Source organism: Danio rerio, chromosome 6 (assembly GCF_052040795.2).
Source record: "Danio rerio strain M-AB ecotype USA chromosome 6, GRCz13ab, whole genome shotgun sequence".
NCBI classification, from domain to species: Eukaryota; Metazoa; Chordata; class Actinopteri; order Cypriniformes; family Danionidae; genus Danio; species Danio rerio.
Window position 1 is genome coordinate 59,657,552 of NC_141026.1, and position 23,414 is coordinate 59,680,965.

The window sequence follows — 23,414 nt, forward strand, 5'->3', positions numbered from 1 at the left end:
TCTGAGGAATATTTCCAGTAGCTTGATGAATCTACGCCATGAAGGATTAAGGCAGTTCTGAAGGCAAAAGTGGGTCCGACCTGTATTAGTAAGGTGTACCTAATAAAGTGGCCGGTGAGTGTATGTTTAATACTGTTTTCTATAGCATTTATGAGCATGCTGAAATAAATGGAAAACATTTACAAAATAAAGATTCAGGGGTAGATTTTTTTTTTGCCTCAATGTTAACAGCATGTTTAATGTACATAATGTAAATGAACATATAATAAAAGCCCTACTTTTCTCTCTGTATACAGGGAAAATCAAGTGAGTAAATGATGATTTATGGTGATCCATTCCTCAAGTTCACTACATATAAGGTCCTGGTTTGACTTTTACTGTTTGATAAACATGCAAACCTGCTAGTTCTTGTACTGTTCATGCATCTTAACTGAAAAACACAACCTTTGCTTTACTTTTTTATTTTCCCTTTGTGTGGTTTGGTCTATTGAATGAAAATAAAACTCGACTGATTAATCTGTGTGTGGTTTTTCTTCTTTTATGATTAATAACTGCAAAACTCTGTGAATATAGAGTAATATGCAAGACTTTAAGAAGTAAGAAATGTTAGATATATATATTTTCCAAGTAATTAGTAAAGATCTGTGGGCTCTGTCATAAAGACACGGTTCAGTGTTTTTTCTTGGCTCTTCTGAACTGAAGCAGAAATATCCAGCGCTCAGGCGACACGCAGTAATTGGAACATTTAAGTTTGTGTCAACATCAGTAATTGGACGTTGATTTAAAATGTGCAAAAAAAACACCAACACACATGCACTCGAGCGAATATTAGCCCCTTTAATCTATTTTTTTCCTGAAGTCTACAGAACAAACCATCTCCTGATGAAAAATCCAGCTTAAACCAGCCTAGGCTGGTTGGCTGGTTTTAGCTGGTCGACCAGCCTGGTTTTAGAGGGGTTTTGGCCACTTCCATGCTGGTTTCCAGCCATTTCCAGCCTGTTCTTAGCTAGTCAGGCAGGGAGATGACCAGCTAAAACCAGCTTGACCAGCCTCTGGGAGTCCAGCTATATCCAGCTTAAACCAGGCTGGTTTTAGCTGGATTTGGCTGGTCATTTTCTAGCCTGACCAGCTAAGACCAGGCTGGAAATTGCTGGAAACCAGCCTGGAAATGGCCAAAAGCCCTCTAAAACCAGCATGGTCGACCAGCTAAAACCAGCCAACCAGCCTAGGCTGGTTTAAGCTGTTTTTCAGCAGGGTCGTTGTACAATAACTTGCCTAATTGCCCTAAACTGCTTAGTTAACCCAATTAAACCCCTAGTTAAGTCTTTAAATGTCACTTTAAGCAGAATAGATGTGTCTTGAAAAAATATCTAGTCATCTGTGTGGTTCAAAAACACTATAGTATTTATTTACTGTAAGTTACAGTACTACCCTGCTTAAAAATCCAGCTTAAACCAGCCTAGGCTGGTTGGCTGGTTTTAGCTGGTCGACCAGCCTGGTTTAAGAGGGGTTTTGGCCATTTCCAGGCTGGTTTCCTGCCATTTCCAGCCTGGTCTTAGTTGGTCAGGCTGGAAAAAGACCAGCCAAATCCAGCTGAAACCAGCTTGACCAGCCTGGTTTAAGTTGGATATAGCTGGTTTTGGCTGGACTCCCAGCTTGGCTTGCCTGGTCAAGCTGGTTTTAGCTGGTCATCTCCCAACCTGACCAGCTAAGACCAGGCTGGAAATGGCTGGAAACCCGCCTGGAAATGGCCAAAACCCCGCTAAAACCAGGCTGGTCTCTCAGCTAAAACCAGCCAACCAGGTTAGGCTGGTTTAAGCTGGATTTTTGAGCAGGGTATAGTATTTTGTTTCCATATAGCATGCCTAGTTATAATGATATGTATTTGGACGCACACATAGGCTACTTTGTCTATTTCATCTAGCCTATTAAAATAACAGAAGCACAACAAAATTACAGCAACAAACAAAATCATTTAAAATAATCTAGCTAAACCAAAAAAAAAAAAAAAAACTGCGTCAGTAATGATGAGCGGGTGTTTGTTCATCAGTGGCTGCAGGTGTTTTGCATTTAAGAGACTTTAAAAAGCCTCCGTTTGTGACGCTTTAGGTTATGATGAATGTTTGTTTGTTGTGGGACGTGTAGGATAAGATAAGATAAGATAAGATAAGATAAGATAAGATAAGATAAGATAAGATAAGATAAGATAAGATAAGAGTCGGGGAGTTAAGTGTTGTGTTGTGGTGTGTGTGTATAAAACTAGAATCTAAATTCTGCACATTTCATAGATTTGATTATGAAACTCCGCCATATTCAATATCTTCATCTGCCGCGAATTAATGTGAATGTGACCACATTAACCACATGTTGTGCTTTTACACATGAAACCAGTTGAATTTGCGCCATTAATTCTAAAAACATTTACCACAAAGTCAATCACACCCGGACAAATAACTCCTGCACAAAAATGTATTTTTGCATATGCTTTGTTCTGATTTGTTTTTTATGCACACTGTGAAACGGAGTCTTTTGGTGTGTTTGATCAAACTCTCAATTGGATTTTCCATCATGTGGTGGTGTTGGGTCGAAATGAATTAAATATATTTAGGAATGGTCAAACAGAATTAATGTCGTAAATGAAAAATGTTTTCGGCATTTCGGCGTGCATGAGAAACTGCTAGTTCATAAAAAAATATATAATTTCAGTTTAACAATTTCAGCGTTTAGTGATTGACAATTGTTTATTTGCGGTGGTGAATTACATTATGGGATGTTGATCTCCGTTCTGTGGACTTTTGATGTTGAAATTCAACTACAGTTTTACAAAGTGACATTTATTGACATTTTAGTATTATTAGATTTTTGTGGCGTAATATACAACACCAGCCAAGACAATATATCACTTTAAACGGTTAAAAATTATATCAAGTCACTTTTTCGAACTTTTAAAGTTCAAAAGTTGTTGAAAGAAAGATTCTTTTAAAAAAAGCCGATTGTTTTGGATGGCGGAATCCAGGGCTGTTGCTGGGCGCTGCTGTTGCAATGAACGTTCTATTGAGTGTCGCCTCCTGGTTATTCTAACCTTTTTTGTGTAGGCCTAGGCTTCGAGGAGCGATTTGAAATGATGGCTGTTTCTCAATATGCGGTCTTGTGTCCTCGTATAATGTCATCATCAGCTGCCAAAGTTTGGTTTTAATACTCAAGACCGCAAGAACAGAGGACGCGTGAAACTTCCTGGATGTGTTCTTGATATCGAGGACGCACCGATGCAGACTTGAGCACCGAACTCGCTCTAGAAGTCCCAGAAGTCATTGCGACTGAAGCGCAGCATTTTATCTAGATGTATTATTAAAGTTCAGAGATAAGTTTTATTTAACTCAGGAGTTTTCCTAAATGAAACTAGGAATATTAACATTACCATGGACATCTTAATAAAGGAATTGAACATTAAACACAATTAAACACATTAAGGGTGATTGTTTGCTGAAATGCGTATTAAAATTGTATTTGTATTGTGCAACGTATATTTGTCTTTATGCATAGTGTATATATATATATATATATTGAAAAGGGGAAATTGTTAAATTGTTGTAAGAATGCTGTAATATTCAAATTATTTACCATTAAAAACGCGTGAAGGTCATGTGACCATCAGGCAGAACGCAGCATCTAATTTCTCACAGGTTGCGTTCTCTACCCTCGCAGGCTCCCGAATTCGTTCTTCTGAGGACACCTGGCAAGACACAAGTCTGTTCTCTGCGTTCTTGGCATTGAGAAACCACCGTATTGTTTGTTTATTCGATACCACGCATGCGCAGTAGTTTTTCGTTCGTCGTTTTAGTGTTGACGAAAGAAGTTTTTATAAAATGCGGCCGTGAATCGAAGTGTTTTTAAAGCGAAATGCATCCAGATTGTTGTAATTATAGCCTCTATTTCTAGACTGATTGCTTTTTGAGTTGTGTGACTGTCATTTATACGTTTAATCATGTCGTGATGATCCAAAACAAACTTAAATGTCAAGCAGCTTTATTATAGTATCATGATGGCAAGAGGAGAGGAGTGTGTGTGGGTGAAGATAAGAGCTGAAAGACACACACACACGCACATCTGCATGTCATGAATGACTAACTCAAGCTGTCTGCTTTCATTAACGTTAAACCTCCACATCAAAATATAGGACAGTCTGTTCAAAATCATCATTTCTCACAGCACAGTAGCTCAGCTAGAGGAACAACTCATGGCTTATATTTATGCGGTCAAAAGTAAATTAATTGGAGATATTTTAATTTAATCAGATAGTACCTTTTAATTCAATCAGCCATTTTGAAGGTTTCAATATTTCTATAGGCCTACAACTGTTAAAAATGTGAATTTACCATCATCAGTGGTCAAAAACATTGAAAGGGGATCTATTATGCAGAAATGTCACTTGTTTAAAGGGTTTAAACACAATTGTGTGGCAGCAGTGTGGGAATATAACCAGCTTCTAATGTTAAATTTAATTAATTCTATTTTTAATTATCAGACTTGTCAGCAGAAACACTTTTATTGACGTTCTCTCTTTGTATGTGTCTTCAGAGGGGCAAAGCCCCGCCCACTAGTGCCCATATCTCCCTCATTAGCATATGGAGTCTTGTTTTTGAATCTGCCACTATGCTGACACACAGGCATTTGTAGCTCCGCCTTCTTCTGAAAAGATCTCATTTCGATTTAAAGCGACAGTCACCAAAACTCCACAATTAGGATCAAAGCATAAGGGTCAGAGTTGGAAAATATTATTGGTGTGGTATTTTGAATTGAAACTTCACACACTCTAAGGACATTCAAGAGTCTTTTAAAAACATCTTGTCCCCTTTAAAATAATGCAGTTTGGGAAATATCTACTCTGTCCATTAATACAATAGTTACAAAAGTCTTTGAAAATACTTTAAGTATTTGATTCAGGCATCATGTTATTAGCTACAGTATGCTGAATTAAATCTGCTATCTTTTGGTCACTTTTATTTTACATGCTTGGTTATATAATTTAACTATTTTATTTATTTATTTAATTTAACTTTATATGTTTTGTTTAGTTTTTGGTAAATTATTACATTTTATTTTTGTATTTGTCAGGTGATTGATGGCCATAAAATTAATTCATTTTGACTGATAATGCAATGTGATTTTGTCTGACCATTGTGTTTATTCCTGTAATTATATAAAGAAAACTACTGATATTTTAATATATTTTCATAAATCCTGTTTATGAATCATATTTATTTTAAATTGCTAAATGGAAAAAAAATGCACCAAACTAAATCAAAATATTATTTGAAAAATTTTACAGATGTTATATGAATAAATGTTAGTGGTGTATTTTAATAGTATTCTTTTCTAAACACAATTTACAAGGTGATATTTAATATTTGGTTTTAAATGACTATAATAAATAATAATAATAATAATTATTATTATTATTTTTATTATTGTTATTATTATTTTTTAATCATTATTATTATATTATCATCATAATAATTATAATAAAAATAATTATTATTAAAAACATGATTTTTATAATAATAATAATAATTACTTGAACTTCTATGTTAAGCTGTTTTGACACAATCTACATTGAAAAGGTGCTAAAGAAATAAACATGAATTAAATTGAATGATATACTTTAAAACAGTAAAATAAACATTATTAATATTATTTTTATTGTTTATTCTACTGTTTTATTTGTTAATATAACTTCTTTTATTGGAATTTTTTGACGTCACTGGTCAATGGCAGGTGGAAGTGGAAGTATTTTAGGTTTCAGAATCAGTGTGTTTCTGCCATCTAGTGGTGGAAGGTGGGAACGTTCACCTAAAGCAGATGAAACACATTTACAGTGAGATGCCCCCGTTTTTAATTTTCATCTCTTGCCAATAGAGGTCCCTAAATCTCACCTCATCACAGTTCTTATACTTATGTACCTATGCAAAACTATAAAGCAGTTTTTTTGGTCCAAAATGTAATAATTATATTAATTAATTATATATATTTTTCCCAACACATTTCTAAACATAAATTTTAACTAATTTGTAGTAACTTTTTTTTAATCTTTGCCATGATGCCAGTGCATGTGTGTGTGTGTGTGTGTGTGTATATATATATATATATATATATATATATATATATATATATATATATATATATATATATATATATATATAAACTACCTGACAAAAGTCTTGTCGCTTCTATAAGTTTTAGGAGCAACAAATTATAACTTGACTTCTTTTAGTTGATCATTTGGTATCAGAAGTGGCTTATATAAAAGGAAAAGGCCTCTAGATGACACTTATTTGACCACAATAAAACCTAAACATGTCTTGATTTTTATTGATTTCATCAGGACAGTAAGGTCTGACTCTGCTTAGACTAAAGTCTTGTGACTGAACAGAAATAATGTCCAGTATAGAATATAAAGTCCTGCTGCAGTGGAGACAAAGTGAATATTGTGTCTGACTCCATCATGAGCTTGGAGGACTGCATCCATACATCTCTGACATGACTCAAATCACTGATTAATAAAGTCATCTGGAATGACAAAGAAAGCGTTCCTGCAGGACTCCCAAAGTTCATCAAGAGTCTTTGTGTTCATCTTCAATGCCTCCTCCATTTTACCCCAGACATGCTCAATAATGTTCATGTCTGTTGACTGGGCTGGCCAATCCTGGAGCAGCTTGACCGTCTTTGCTTTCAGGAGCTTTGATGTGGAGGCTGAAGTATGAGCAGGAGCGCTATCCTGCTGGAGAATTGTCCCTCTCCTGTGGTTTGGGCAGCACAAATGTCTTGATACCTCAGGCTGTTGATGTTGCAGATCTCCCCATACTGAATATAACCCCAAACCATCATTTCTCCTTCACCAAACTTGACTGATTTCTGTAAGAATCTTGGTCCATGTGGGTTCCAGTAGGTCTTCTGCAGTATTGGTGATGATTGGGATGCAGATCAGCAGATGATTCATCAGGAAAATCCACCTTCTGACACTTTTCCAAATGATCAACTAGAAGTCAAGTTATTATTTGCTGCTCTTACAACTGGGATAGACAACAAGACTTAAGTCAGGTAGTGTAGATATAATCTGAATGAGATATAATAGAACAAACACAACAACCATCAAAGCCCTGAGGTCAGGTTTATGTCTTTATTTTTTAATATCTACTTCATACCAATATTCAAGAATTCTTTAATGAAAAAACTGAATGGTCACAGAGTAGCTGACAAAATAAAGATTCTCTTGCACCGTTATACTTTACACATTCTTATGATGCAAAAATAAATCAACATGTGGAGTACCGTAAGGATCGAAGGTAGTAGAAGACGTCGATGTGGAAATCAAAGAAAAGAAGCCGTCTAACACTCTACACGAAAATAAAATATATACATAAAACATCCTCCTGAGATCTGAGCTTTGCATGATGAGAAACACACAAAAACTCCCTGCTTTACGGATTTGGTGGATTTTCAGAAGTGGTTTTTAAGTCTGTATTTCCCTTATAGAAATTTAATACACGTCTATATATGCAAATTACACGTATTACATGTTCATGTTTGGATTTCACATGTATATATTATGGAATATCTTTAAAAATATTGCAATAAAGGCTGTTTAAATAATATACACATAATTATAATATATTCATTTTCCTTTCTACTGAGTCTCTTTATTTATCAGGGGTTACCACAGCGGAATGAACCGCCAACTTTTCCAGATTATGTTTTACGCAGCTGATGCCCTTCCAGCTGCAACCCAGTACTGGGAAACACCCGTACACACTCATTCACTCACACACACACACACACACTCTGTGATGTTTTATAAAACATTTCGGGAGGAGCACGATCAGTCTTAAGCTGCGGTCACACTGGGCTTTTCTTCCCATAGACTTCCATTCATACGCACACAAATGCGTCAGACCGGAAATGCGGTGTCATGCGTTAAATTTCGCAGGTTGCTGCGCTGCAAAGTTCGAAATCGAATCACTTGACTGCGTGAGACCAATCGAGGATCAAAACATGACCTCTCTGGACAGAAATTTAAAACATGGAGCAATTTTTTTAATGTCTAATCATGTTGTTTAATCCCGCCCCTTTTCGCATCGCTGTACGACAGAATTTCGCACACACAAACTCTAGTGTGACCGCAGCTTTAGACGAGGCTAATTCATCACACACACAATCATTCTATTATCCAATCAGCTCAAGAGCAAACCCCTATAAATAGTCAAACAGATGCTTTCTTGACAGCTTAGTCCCTTTATTTATTTGGGGTCGCCACAGCAGAATGAACCACCAACTAATCCAGCAAGTTTTTATGCAGCGGATGCCCTTCCAGCCGCAACCCATCTCTGGGAAACATCCACACACATTCACTACGGACAATTTAGCCTACCCAATTCACCTGTACCGCATGTCTTTGGACTGTGGGGGAAACCGGAGCACCGAAGGAAGGGAGAACAAGAACTCCAACTAAGTTAACGCCAACTGAGCCGAGGTTCGAACCAGCAACCCAGCAACCTTCTTGCTGTGAGGTGACAGCACTACCTACTGCGCCACTGCCTCGCCCTCAAACATTTCTTACCTCTGTTTTCTCTTGAATTCAGCGTTCCTCCACCACTCCAACTCCACACTATTAAACCAGATACCTTTTTAAATCTGAGGGGGGAGCGTTCTGGAGTCGGCCTAGACACTGCGCTCGGACCCTATCTTCTCTTTAGGGGAATAACACGGTTAGGGTGTCTTCCCGAGCTCAGAGCCCTCTCCCCGGACAGCACACCAAATATTTATATTATATTCAGTCAAATATATGTGAGTGAACTCGTGTAGGCCAATTTAGTTAATCAATTCCCCTGTACCACTTGTGTTTGGAATGTTGGGGAAACGGGAGCACCCGGAGGAAACCCACGCCAACACGGGGAGAACATTCAAACTCCATGCTGAAACGCCAACTGACCCAGCTGGGGCTCAAACCAGCGACCTTCTTGCTGTGAGGGGACAGTGCTAACCACTGAGCCACTGTGTTGCCTATAAATAAATAGATTAGCTGTATATTTACATATTTGTATTTTCATTGGTTGGGAAAAATACTATAGCAATTTATAGTAAATACTACAGTGTTTTTGATCCATTATGCCCCATTCACACGGGGCTTCAGCGTCAACGCTTGACTGAAGGCGTGTCTGAAGTTGGGGTTGAAGCGATCGTCATAGCAGCATCAGCCAATGAAATTCAGTCAGCAATAGGCCACTGTCTAGCTGGTGTATTTGCATACAGCGATCTGATTGGCTGACGCTTCCGTCTGCACTTGAAAAGTTGAGCTAGCCCCATTTTCTGCAGTGAGCAACGCCTCTGAAGCGACGCCAACGGATCCACAATGCAGTTCGGCAACGCTTGACTTGCACTTGTTATGGTAAACCAACAACTCAAGAGCAGGCATGTTCAAACTCGGTCCTGGAGGGCCGGTGTCCTGCAAAGTTTAGTTCCAGCCCCAATCAGACACACCTGGGCTCAGGCCCTTTGTAGAGACTGTCCAAAGTGCATGTGCAGGATATTTTTTTAAAGGGGGGGGGGGTTGTTGTTGTTGTTGCAGTTGTCGTCGTCGTCGTCGCGCGCGCACTGTAAAGCGGTGGTTGGGGTTTGGGGAGCGGGGAGCGCGCGTACTTAAGAGCGGTGTTGTTGCGCACCTACTGAAGGGTGGTAGGGGGGAGGGGGGTTCTCGTGGGGGCACTTTTGATCAATTTGGAAGGGCACTTTCAATCCAAGACTAAAAGGGGCATGTGCACTGCACAGGTTGAGCCCTATGTGTGCACGTGCCTGCCTGGGCTAGCAAATCAAGCTCTTACTAGGCTTTCTAGAAAATTCCTTGCAGGTGTGTTGAGGCAAGTTGGAGGTAAAATCTGCAGGACACTGCCCTCCAGGACCGGGTTTGGACAGCCCCAGACTTAAAGTAAGACAATGGCAAATGACCCAATACTGTAGTTTGACATTGTCTAGTAGGTACATAGTAAACCACAGCAGTAAAACTGAAGTACACTACAGTATTTATTATAATTTATCACTATATTTCCCAATGATGGGATGCAGCTGGAAGGGCATCCGCTGTGTAAAACATATGCTGGATAAGTTGGCGGTTCATTCCGCTGTGCCGACCCCGGATTAATAAAGGGACTAAGCTGAAATGAAAATGAATATCAGTTGACTAGTACTATACTACTACTATAGTTAATAGTACACATATATTATGTAAACAGCCATTTTTCTGCAGTATTTTGATGAAATATGTTGCATTCTGACATACATACTTCATAAACTTTATATTAAATTCAAACATAAAGTTACATAAATGTAATTAGCATATAAACTCACCGGCCACTTTATTAGGTACACCTGTCTAACTGCTGGTTAACACAAATTTCTGATCAGCCAATCACATGGCAGCAACTCAATGCATTTAGGCATGTTGACATGGTCGAGCCGATCTGCTGCTGTTCAAAGCGAGCATCAGAATGGGGAAGAAAGGGGATTTAAGTGACTTTGAACGTGGCATGGTTGTTGGCGCCAGATGGGCTGGTCTGAGTGTTTCAGAAACTGCTGATCTACTGGGATTTTCACGCACAGTCATCTCTAGGGTTTACAGAGAATGGTTCAAATGAGAGGAAATATCCAGTGAGCGGCAGTTCTGTGGGCGCAAATGCCTTGTTGATATCAGAGGAGAATGGCCAGACTGGTCCCAGCTGATAGAACGGTAACAGTAACTCAAATAAGCAGTCGTTACAACCGAGGTCTGCAGAAGAGCATCTCTGAACACACAACACGTCCAACCTTGAGGCGGATGGGCTACAGCAGCAGAAGACCACACCGGGTGCCGCTCCTGTCAGCTAAGAACAGGAAACTGAGGCTACAATTCACACAGACTCACCAAAACTGGACAATAGAAGATTGGAGAAGCGTTGCCTGCTCTGATGAGTCTCCATTTCTGCTGTGATTTCAACCTGGTACTAGTAAAGTGTACCTAATAAAGTGGCCAGTTTATATATATATATATATATATATATATATATATATATATATATATATATATATATATATATATATATGTGCACGTATCAGATTTCTATACTGGTTGCCACACTCACTTTCCATCTGAACTCTGATAATATCGTCATATAGTAATGATAAACATGTCACAGCATTGACAGCTTTGGTGAATCCGTCACTTTTGTTTTGTTTTTTATATTGCTCTGATATTGTATTTACAGAAACAATCCCTCACACACACAAACAAACATCTCTCACAAAACACTGACAACTTTTTTTGTGCGGTAGATTGAATCTCCAGGAGTTTTTGCACCAAATAAAACAGCGTCTGAAAAGTGAGCAAACTCCATCCTCCGTCTGATCCGTCATCTGTTTAGTGTTTTACTGTTTTGTGTTCAGATATTTCTCCTTGTGTTTTAGTGTGCGCTGGTGTCTGGTGTAGAGGCGGACGCAGGTGTGGATGGTGTGGACGCTCTGGAGCTGTTCTTCTCCAGGCTGGGGCTCGGGATGGGGGTTTTGGCCTGGCTGCGGCTCATGGTTTTGGGCTGGTTCTGGAGGCCTGGGCTGCAGATCAGATGGTGTCGCTCCCAGTCTTTATGCTGGCAGAAGGAGCCGCAGTATCGGGCCGCGTTACAGCCGCTGCACGTCTCGCTCGCTTTACGACCACAGTTCCAGCAGCACTGAGAGAAACACACACATCAGTGACATTACCGTTAGTATTCATTAACTTCATATACTGTTGAAGTCTGAATTATTAGCTCTCCGTTATATTTTATTCCCCAATTTCTGTTTCAACACATTTCTAAACATAATAGTTTTAATAACTTATCTCTAATAACTGATTTATTTGATCTGACAGCACATAATATTAGACTAGATATTCTTCAAGACACTAGTATTCAGCTTAAAGTGACATTTAAAGGATAACTAGGTTAATAAGGGTAAAGTTAGGGTAATTAGGCAGGTCATTGTATAACAGTGGTTTGTTCTGTAGACAATCTAAAACAAATATTGCTTAAGGAGGCTAATAATATTGACCTTAAATGGCTTTAAAATTAAAAACAGCTTTTATTCTAGCTGAAATAAATCAAATTCTGACCTCGCTGGAGTCCTCCTGCTCATTGATGACCTGTATGGCGTCTTCGGTGGCCTTCCTCTTGGCTTCAGCGAGGGTTTTCTCCATCTTTGCTCTCTCGGCTGTGATCATCTCGAAGGCTTTCTGTTCGGCTTCAGCCACGGCTTTCTGAACCTCATCCATCGCCTGACGCTTCACCTCATTCACTGCCTCCTCTGGAGTGAATAAACACATATTCATATCAACAAATATCGCTTAAGGGGGTTAATAATATTGATCTTAAAATGGGTTTAAAAATATTAAAAACTGCTTTTATTCTAGCCGAAATAAAACAAATAAGACTTTCTCCAGAAGAAAAAAAAGTATAGGAAATACTGTGGAAAATTCCTTAATCTGTTGAATATCATTTGGGAAATAATTGAAAAAGAAAACAAAATTCGAGAGTGAATCATTTTGACTTTATGCAGTAGGGCGACATGGTGACTCGGTGGTTAGTATTGTCGCCTCACAGCAAAAAGGTTGCTGGTTCGAGTCCCAACTGAGCCAGTTGGCATTTCTGTGTTGAGTTTGCATGTTCTCCCCATGTTGGCGTGGGTGCTCCAGTTCCCCCACAGTCTAAACACATGCGATATAGGGGAATTGATGAACTAAGTTGGCCATAGTGTATGAGTGTAATGGGTTGCAGCTGAAAGGCCATCCGCTGTGTAGAACATATTCTGGAATAGTTGGTGGTTCATTCCACTGTGGCGACCACTGATAAACAAGAGACTAAGCTGAAGGAAAATTAATAAATGCATATGTAAATGATGCTGAATTACCATAATGTCTTTTTAGAGCTGCTTAAGACTAAAATATGCCCCATATTTTAAGCTGTGTGCATAATTTTCTGCATTACTTTTCTGTTTACTACCTTGAATCTGTTTTAAAGCATAAATGTATATGTGTATATATGTATATGTACAGTGCATCCGGAGAGTTTCCACTGATCATTCTTGAGATGTTTCAGCAGCTTCATTGGAGTTCACCTGTGCTCAATTCATTTGATTGGACATGATTTGAAAAGGCATGTCTATTGACCTTATTCTAAAATGCGGAAGTGCGCCTGTTTTCGCGATTGTCTTAGAACTTCCGTTTCAGTCGCCTATGGGATAAACGACAAGGAATAATAAACGGCAAAAAACGGTCAAACTACTTGCTCTACAAACAAATGTTTGCATGACTATACAGACCAAGTAGAATAATATAATAAGGAAATATCAGTTTGCAACATCAAACAGCGAAACGAGCAGTTTTTAATGTCTAAAAATGAATGGAAGTGAATGAGACCGGAAGTCTCGAGCCAAAAATATTCAAATGGCAGCGTCCGCTCATCTGCGGAGAATAAGGTCAATATCAGGTCCCAGGGTTGACAGTGCATGTCAAAGCACGAACCAAGCATGAAGACAAAGGAATTGTCTGTAGACCTCCAGGACAGGATTGGGGAAGGTTACAGAAACATTTCTGCTGCTGAAAGTTCTAATGAGCACAGCGGCCTCCATCATCTGCAAGTGGAAGATGTTTGAATCACCAGGACTCTTCCTAGAGCTGGACATCTAGGCTGAGTGATCGGGCCTTAGTCAGGGAGGTGATCAATAACCCGATGGTCACTCAGTCTGAGCTCCAGCATTCTTCTGTGGAGAGAGGAGAACTTTACAGAAGGACAACCATCTGTGCAGCAATCCACCAATCAGGCATCTGTATGGTAAAGCGGCCAGACGGACGACACTCCTTGCCTGGAAGTTGCCAAAAGGCACCTGAAGAACTCTCAGACCATAAGAAACCAAACTCTCTGCTCTGATGAGACTCAAACTGAACTCTTTCGAGTGAATGCCAGGCGTTACGTTTGGAGAACAGCAGGCAGCGCTCATCACCAGGCTAACAGCATCCCTACAGTGAAGCATGGTGGTGTTGGCATCATGCTGTGGGGATGTGTTTCAGCAGCAGGAACTGGAAGACTAGTCAGGATAGAGGGAAAGATGAATGCAGCAATGCACAGAGACATCCTGAATGAAGACCTGCTTCAGAGTGCTCTTGACCTCAGATTTGGGCGACGCTTTATCTTCCAGCAGGACAATGACCCAAAGCACACTGCCAAAATATCAATGGAGTGGCTTCACAACAACTCGGTGAATGTCGTTGAGTGGCCCAGCCAGAGCCCAGACTTAAATCCTATTAAACATCTCTGGGGAGATCTGAAAATGGCTGTACACCGTCGCTTCCCATCCAACCTGATAGAGCTTGAGAGGTCCTGCAAAGAGGAACGGGCGAAAATTCCCAAAGACAGGTGTGCGAAGCTTGTGGCATCATACGCTGAAAAAAACTTTCCGGATGCACTGTGTATGTATATATATTCATTCATTTTCCTTTCGGCTTAGTCCACAGGTGTCAAACTCAGTTCCAAAAGGGCTGCACCTCTGCACAGTTTAGTTCCAATTCTAATTAAACACACCTGATCAAACTAATTGAGTCCTTCAGGCTTGTTTGAAACCTACAGGTAAGTGTGTTGGAGCAGGGTTGGAACTAAACTGTGCAGGGCTGCGGCCCTCCAGGAATTGAGTTTGACATCCCTGGCTTAGTCCCTTTATTAATCAGGGGTCACCACAGCGGAATGAACCGCCAACTTATCCAGCATATGTTTTACGCAGCGGATGCCATTCCAGCTGCAACCCACCACTGGAAAACACCCATACACAATCTTTCACTACAGACAATTTAGCTTACACAATTTACCCATACCACATGTTTTTTGGGGGAAACCAGAGCACCCAGAGAAAACCCATGCAAACATAGGGAGAACATGCAAACTCCACATAGAAATGCCAGCTATATATATATATTTATGTGTGTGTGTGTAAGAGCTATAGAAATAATAAATCAGTTTTATGCATGCTGTGAACTGTTTTAACATGTGAAAGTGTGATTAATGAGGAATGAGCATAAGGAACAGGTGGTGGAGGAGAAAACAGGTTTCCCAGGGTGCATCTGGGTCTCTGCCCTCACCGGCTTTCCTCCAGATCTCATCAGGCACGTATCCAGAGGATGCGCGCAGGGGAACGTCCCTCGGAGAGTCTGCGGGAAACACAAAAACACGCGCGCTACGTTAGCAGAGACGCAAGCCGGATGGTACAAACACACACACACATACACACACACACACAAGCTAAACACCATAAAAAATGTTACATTAGCAACGACTGAAGATGAACACAAACACACACACAATATATTAGCAGAGATGTGAGCGAAATGGCACAAATGTGAGTGTTACATTAGCAAAGATACCAAAACGACAACAACTTTATTTTAGCAGAGACACACGTTGAACGCCACAGACACACAACACAACATTAGCAGAGACATGACTGCCACACGCACGTTACAATAGCAGAGACATGACCGTCACACATACACACCCAAACACACACGTTACATCAGCAGAGACATGAGCTGAAGGAGAGTTTTGGCCAGTGTTCGCTCACAGATGGAGATGAGGAACACGGCCAGACCTCGCGCTTCAGACCACATTCTCTCAGCTTGGACTCAAATACACAACACCTGCTCCATCAGCAGGCGCGCACACACACAAGAGTCTGTTAGGAGCCTGGGAATAACTATGTTAGTACTGTAGTTGACCATCAACACCACTAGGGGGAACTTCAAAACTCTACAACAGTGCCCTTTACTGTTAGTTTGATATGAGGAAATTATATGCAAAGATAAAGCCCCGCCTCCTACTTAATATTCTGTTTCACTTGGAAGTACATCAACACAATGTCAAAGTTTTGACACTTTAGCCACGCCCCTTTTGCAGTTAGTTATGAGGGAATTAAGGAGGGGATTGGCTCTTTCTCCGATGACATCAGTTTGACTTATCAACCACAATATTCTTAGCCACACCCCTTTTACCGTTTGTTTGTGATGAGGAAATTATGCGCAAAAATAAAACCACGCCTCCTACTCAATATTCCATTTCACTTGGCAGTACATCAACACACTGAAATTAAGTCTCAGCAACTTCCTTTTCAGGAAGACTTTAAAATAATTAGTTGAAATGAGCATCTCGCAAAGTTCAGCTGCGTTCTGAAATGTCAGCGGCAATAACAAAAGGTCAATGTTTTGATACTTCAGCCACGCCCCTCTTCCTGTCCGAGCAAGATAATCCACTGCAAAAAAATCTTCCATCTTCAGTCTGAGCATCTGAATCTGCCTTTGGATTGGCTCATTCTCCGATGACATCAGTTTGACTCTTCAGCCACAATATTCTTAGCCACGCCCCTTTAACAGTGGCTTGCGATGAGGAAATTATGCGCAAAAATGAAGCCACGCCTCCTACTAAATATTCCATTTCCGTTCAAGTACATCAACACACTAAAAACTAAGTCTCAGCAACTTCCTTTTTTTACGCAGACTTCAAAATAATTAAAATTATTTTAAATGAGCATCTCGCAAAGTTCAGCTGCGTTTTGAAATGTCAGCGGCAATAACAAAAGGTTAATGTTTTGACACTTCAGCCACGCCCCTTTTGCTGTTAGTTTGCTATGAGGGAATTATGCGCAAAAATAAAGCCACGCCTCCTAATCAATAATCCATTTCACTTGGAAGTACATCAACACTCTGATTAATCCGAGCAAGATAATCCACTGCAAAATAATCTTCAGTCTGAGCATCTGATTCTGCCTTTGGATTGGCTCATTCTCTGATGACATCAGTTTGACTCTTCAGTCACAATATTCTTAGCCACACCCCTTTTACAGTGGTTAGCGATGAGGAAATTATGCGCAAAAATAAGGCCACACCTCCTACTCAATATTCCATTTCAGTTCAAGTACATCCACACACTGAAATTAAGTCTTGGCAACTTCCGTTTCACGCGGACTTTAAAACAATTCGTTTAAATGAGCATCTCGCAAATTTCAGCTGCGTTATAAAACATATACAAAAGGTCAATGTTGAAGCAGTCTGACTGACCTGCATTGACTCCTTCTGCTGACAGAGGGCTGTGTGTTTTGCTGAACGGGATGTTTACGGGTGTGTTCCCATTCTTGCGTCCCTCGTCATGTGGGTTTGAGCGACGGCGCCAGAAATTGAGCTCCTCTCGGTCGGACTCCTGACAGCGGCGCAGGACGCTGACCGAACGCCGCGTCTTCTCCACCATATCCACAATACTGTTGAGCACCTTCAACCAGACCACACAAAAACATCAGCACACGAGACTAATCTCACCACAGATCTCGATCCAAAAAGAATTACGGTAATAATAATGAAATAAATGTTATCAGTCGAATAAAGATGTTACTTTATTTTACTTAAAGGGTCACGAAACACCAAAACACATTTTATGAGCTGTTGACAGTGGTATATGTGTCCCACGCTGCTGAAAACACTATTAGGACACCTATATTTCACTAAAAAGTATGAATTGGTTGTTTTTGCGTTATTTCAAGCAAATTCGTACTCCCGGTTTGAAACGAATTTTTGAGCTGCGTCACGGTCATGACATAATAGCGTGTATTCCAGCGTGCAGACTGAGCGTCTGAGCCAGAGTGTGTCTTATTACGTCTTACAGTGTGCTGCATTAATGCATGAGTAAGGCTTGGTTCAAACCAATCAGCGCGCTCTATTGTGCAACTTCATTAATATTCATTACTGTCACAGTGTTTAGACGACAGAGACGCCACGTTGTGTTGGCAAAACAAGCGTGAAGTGTTGCTTTTATAGTTTGCTGCCGTTAAGTTTTGTTTTCATTTTCTCTCTGTGAGAGCTCAGCTGGAGTCACGTGTGGATTAACAGTGTACGCGACGCTCGACAACAATAACTTGCGTGTCTAAGGAGGATTATTGTTTACCTGAGAGCTGTTCTCATCTGCAAACGCTGAGATTTGGATTCGCTTGTAGTCTCCTCTTAATAAAGACGCGGCTCTAGTTGCTGGTGATTGTCCTGTCTCTACAGATTTGGTAAGTGAGCGACCAGTGCTCTTTGTTTATTCAGTTTGTTTGTATCAAACTAACTATTGCACCGAGTGTAAACATGTTAGCACCATAACCAAACTTTAACCTCGTGTAGGATTTTCACCGCATTTTGTGACCGGAATAACACACGCGGCTTTCTGACGCTACCTGCCGTGTGCATCTAAGTTTCCGGGAAATGCGGAGGGTTTTTTTTCTCTCATTCGCCGTGCGGTATCAAACATTGCATGAAAAATACACGCTTACAGCAGCTCCTCGAATCAAATATCTCGTTTGTCGCGAGGGACATGAATGAATTCCCTGAATGAAAGAGCCGAACTGCAGTTAAAGTCCACCATTTAATAATTTGCCAAATAATTCGACTACAGATGTCCATGTAAACACAGTCACTTTCTCCCGTGTTTGTGTGTGTTTTGACTCTGAAAGTCAGCGCGTGCCCAAATAGACACTCCCACACCATCCCACTTTAGTTCCTCCGACACTCCCCCCTAAACAAAGCTGGACACGCCCACTTTTCTGACTTTTTCCAAAGTAGAGGTGTGAAAACACCCTGCTGAAACAAGGGGGTTTCATGGCTCTTTAAAGATGTTAGCAGATTCTCCATAAGCGTAGACTTACATGATCCAGATGTCTCCATTCCTCAGCCCACTCTCTCTCCGTCAGTCTGTGGTCTACAGGCTCCTCTCGGTAGCCTCCGTTACTGCCTGAACACATCAGCACAAAAGTGTGTCAGAAATCTCTTTAAAGGACACATATTATGTAAGATTCTCTGCTGTGTGGTGTTTGGACATAAATGTGTGTTGGCATCCTTCTACTGATCAAATCCACCCACTCCTTATTTTCTAATCCACATTAAATCAGATGTCACGTTAAGTCGAGTCTCATTAGACACGCAGTTTAGATTTTCTAAGCAATGTGATGTCACATTGTTTAAGCCCCGCCCATTGCTAATGATTGACAGTCCTACATTAGCATAGTTTCCACCCGACTTCTGTGAGTTGTGTTTGGTTGGTAATGATCTAATAACTGAACTGTGTGTAGCTGTGAGTCATGGGCACATCTTCTTTAATAGTGTATGTGTGTGTGTATGTTTGTGTCTGTGTATGTTTGTGTGTATGTGTATGTACTTGTGTATATGTAGTAGTGAGTAGAGGGCGCTATGTGTTTGTGTATATGTATGAGTGTAAAAGTATGTATGTGTATGTGTGTGCGTGTGTGTGTTTGTGTACCAGTTAGTCAAAGGCGTTGGTTCAGTAGTATTGTATGCACATGTGTATGTGTGTGTGTGTGTGTGTGTGTGTGTGCGCGTGTATGTGTATGTGCATGTTTGTGTGTGAGCACTTCTCATTAGTAGTGTATGAATGTGTATTATAGGTGTGTGTGTGTGTGTGTGTGTGTGTGTGTGTGTGTGTGTGTATGCATGTGTGTATGTGTATGTGTATGTGTATGTATGTATATGTATATGTGCGTGTGAGTACTTCTTGGTAGTGTATGTATGTGCGCTTGTGTGTTTATGTGTGTGTGTGCAAGCGTGTGTGCGTATGTGTGCTTGTGTGTTTATGAGTGTGTATGTGTATGTATAGGTGTGTGTGCGTGTGTGTGAGTACTTCTCCTTAGTAGTGTATGTATGTGGATGTGCACATGTGTTCTTGTGTGTGCGTGTGTGTATATGAGTGTGTGCGTGTGTGTATATGAGTGTGTGTGTGTGTGTGTGTGTGTGTGTGTGTGTGTATGTATATGTGTATGTGTATGTATATGTGTTTGTGCGTGTGTGTGAGTACTTATTAGTGCATGTATGTGCGTGTGTGTGTGTGTGCGTGTGTGTATGTGTATGTATATGTGTGTGTGACTACTTCTCCTTAGTAGTGTATGTATGAGTATGTGCTTATGTCTGCTTGTGTGTTTATGTGTGTGCATGTGTGTGTATGTGTATACATGTATGGGCATGTGTGTGTGTGTATGCATGTGTGTATGTGTATGTGTATGTGTATGTGTATGTGTGTGTATGTATGTATATGTGCGTGTGAGTACTTCTTGGTAGTGTATGTATGTGCGCTTGTGTGTTTATGTGTGTGTGTTCAAGCGTGTGTGCGTATGTGTGCTTGTGTGTTTATGAGTGTGTATGTGTATGTATAGGTGTGTGTGCGTGTGTGTGAGTACTTCTCCTTAGTAGTGTATGTATGTGGATGTGCACATGTGTTCTTGTGTGTGCGTGTGTGTGTGCGTGTGTGTATATGAGTGTGTGCGTGTGTGTATATGAGTGTGTGTGTGTGTGTGTGTGTGTGTATGTATATGTGTATGTATATGTGTTTGTGCGTGTGTGTGAGTACTTAGTAGTGCATGTATGTGCGTGTGTGTGTGTGTGTGTGTATGTATATGTGTATGTATATGTATGTGTGCGTGAGTGTGAGTACTTAGTAGTGCATGTATGTGCGTGTGTGTGTGTGTGTGTATGTGTGTGTATATGTGCGTGTGTGTGAGTACTTCTCCTTAGTAGTGTATGTATGAGTATGTGCTTATGTCTGCTTGTGTGTTTATGTGTGTGCATGTGTGTGTGTGTGTATACGTATATGTATATATGTGTGTATGGGTATGTGTGTGTGTATGTGTATATGTGTGAGTACTTCTCCTTAGTAGTGTATGTATGTGCATGTGCACATGTGTGCTTGTGTGTTGATGTGTGTGTGCGTGTGTGTATGTAGATGTATACCTATATGTGTAAGTGCATGTGTGTGTGTGAGTGTATGTATGTATGTGTGTGTGTACCAGTGAGTCGCGGGCGCTCCTTCAGCTCCAGGATGCGCTGTGGTTCTCTGTACAGCTGAGCACTGCTGATGTCCTCCAGGGCATAGTGCTGCAGTGGGGGCGGAGTCGGGTGTATCTGGGCGGGGAGCTGCAACGGATGGGCGGGACTATGCCTGGGGGCGGGGCTTATGGTGCAGATTCGTTTGGCTGGAGGCTCCAGAGAGGCGGGAGGTCGATCGTGAAAACCATTCTCTTTACTCCTGGAGGAATGATACACAACGAATAAGTAAACAAGCTTTAAAACACTGCATGAAAACAGCAGGTTACTTGATAAAATGACTTTAAAGGGGGGCTATTTTGCAAATAAGAGGTTTAAACACAGTTGTGTGACAGCAGTGTGTGAATAAAAATAGTCTCTAATGGCAAACAGGAATTAGTCAAATTATTTTATAATCAGACTTAATAAAAACAGTGTGCAGAAGCACTTTGATTGACATTCTCCCTTTGTACGTGTCCTCAATGGGGGAAAGCCACGCCCACTAGTGACCATCTCATTAGCATAGAACATAAGTCTAGTTTTTGAATTTGCCTTATATATCTAAGCTTGGGTGTGTGTGTACCTGTTGGGACTGTGCCGTTTGCTGTCGCTGGGCTCGAGCAGGAGTTCGCTGGAGTCTGCTGGTGACGGGACGGTGGTGCTGAGCAGAAGATGCTCATGTTGGGACAGATACTGCGCTGGAGTCTGTTTGGCGGCCCGAGCGCAGTGCAGAAGCTCCCGCTGCAGTAAAGGCAAGTTAGCCTGTATGGAGAAACACAGACAGAGTAATCTGTTAACATAATTAATAACTTTCTAATCATAATTAATGAATCCACAACAGTTTCTCTTTGTTGTTTTTTCTTTCATTTATGATTGTGAATTGCATTATGGGATGTTGGTCTCTGCTCTGTCCACTTTTGATGTTGAAAATTTAACTCTACAGTTTAACAAAGGGAGTTTTATTAACATTTATTTCAGTAGTTTGAAATAATAACATGTAGAAGAAATAATATCTAACGAAATAAGTCTGTAAAATAGCAGAAAATGTGCTGCAGTTTATTACAAGATCTCTGTAGTGTAATATACAACACCTATCTAGAGAATACAGCACTGCAAACTATTACACATGTTCATAAAAGTCACTTTTTACAACTTTTCAAGATTAACCGTTGTTGGAAAAAAAGATCTTGCATTGCAATTTAAAAGCATAAATAAACTAAATAATATAAAAACATGAATCACAAAATACAGAAAACTGCTAATTTACGAATATACAGTTGAAACCAAAAGTTTACATACACTCTAAAAAAAGAAAATAACCATATTTTAAATGCCTGATGGTGAATCTTACCAAACGTTTAAATGATTTACACTTGCTAAATGCCAGAATAATGAGAGAATTTGTTTTTTTGAGATTTTTTTTAAATTAATTTCTAGACAGTCAAAAGTTTACACACATTTCCTTGGTATTTTTTTTTTTAGCTTTGCTTTTAAACTGTATAACTTTGGTCAGATGTTTTGGGTCTCCTTCCACAAGCTTCTCACAATAGTTTGCAGGAATTTTGGCCCATTCCTCCTGACAGAATTGGATTAACTGAGTCATATTTGTAGGCTGTCTTGCTTGCACAAGCTTTTTCAACTCTGCCCACACATTTTCTATAGGATTGATATCAGGGCTTTGTGATGGCCACTCCAGAACATTTACTCTGTTGTCCTTAAAGCACATTTGAACTCATTTGGCAGTATGTTTAGGGTCATGGTCTGTTTGGAAGACCCATTTGTGGCCAAGTTGTAATGTCCTGGCTGATGTCTTGAGATGTTGCTCCAGTATTTCTCCATCATGTTCTGTCTTCATGATGCCATCTATGCTGTGAAGTGGACCAGTCCCTCCTGCAGCAAAACAGCCCCACAACATGATGCTGCCGCCCCCATACTTCACAGTTGGGATGGTGTTGCTAGGCTTGTAATCTTTCCCCTTTGTCCTCCAAATGTAACACTGCTCATTATGGCCAAACAGTTCAATCTTAGCTCCATCAGAGCACAGGACATGTCTCCAAACATGAGTCTTTCCCCAGTGTAATTCAGCTAATGCTAATCTGGCTTTGTTGTTGATTCTGGCTTGTTGATTTTCTCATGTTGTCACACAAGGAAGCAGTGTGTTTGAGCTTTTCCTTCAACACTATTCTACAGTTGTGCCTCACATTAACTCAAATGTTGTCAATTAGCCAATCAGAAACTTCCAAAAGCTTGACATCATCATCTGAGCTTTTCCAGAAGCAGAATAATCTTATTGTGTGTAAACTTGACTTTCAAGAAGAGTTATAACAATTTCTCAACAAATATCTCTCATTATTCTGCTATTAAGCAGAGCAGAAACACATTAATAATCCTAACTCACCTAAAAGAGAACAAGTTTAGTCACATTAACATCTGACTTATTTTTAAATGGTTATGTGCCTTTCTATACAGTGTATGTAAATTT

At 40.2% G+C, this 23,414-nt stretch overlaps 1 protein-coding gene across 4 annotated transcripts in view; it reads right to left on the reverse strand.

The window, feature by feature from the left end:
• Positions 1-7,163: 7,163 nt before the first annotated feature.
• Positions 7,164-23,414, reverse strand: part of cbfa2t2 (CBFA2/RUNX1 partner transcriptional co-repressor 2) — a 101,023-nt gene continuing 84,772 nt past the window's right edge. For 2 of the 4 annotated variants that reach the window (XR_015492890.1, XR_015492892.1), the window contains exons 5-13: positions 21,516-21,694; positions 20,917-21,155; positions 18,769-18,854; positions 17,153-17,360; positions 15,185-15,253; positions 12,170-12,360; positions 11,136-11,750; positions 10,149-10,404; positions 7,164-8,361 (exon numbers count right to left, since the gene is read on the reverse strand). Coding sequence is in view for 1 of the 4 variants with exons in the window: in NM_001365483.3 (NP_001352412.2) it covers positions 11,487-11,750; positions 12,170-12,360; positions 15,185-15,253; positions 17,153-17,360; positions 18,769-18,854; positions 20,917-21,155; positions 21,516-21,694 (1,236 nt within the window). In the remaining 3 variants the exon portion in view is untranslated. 4 annotated transcript variants of the gene reach the window in all.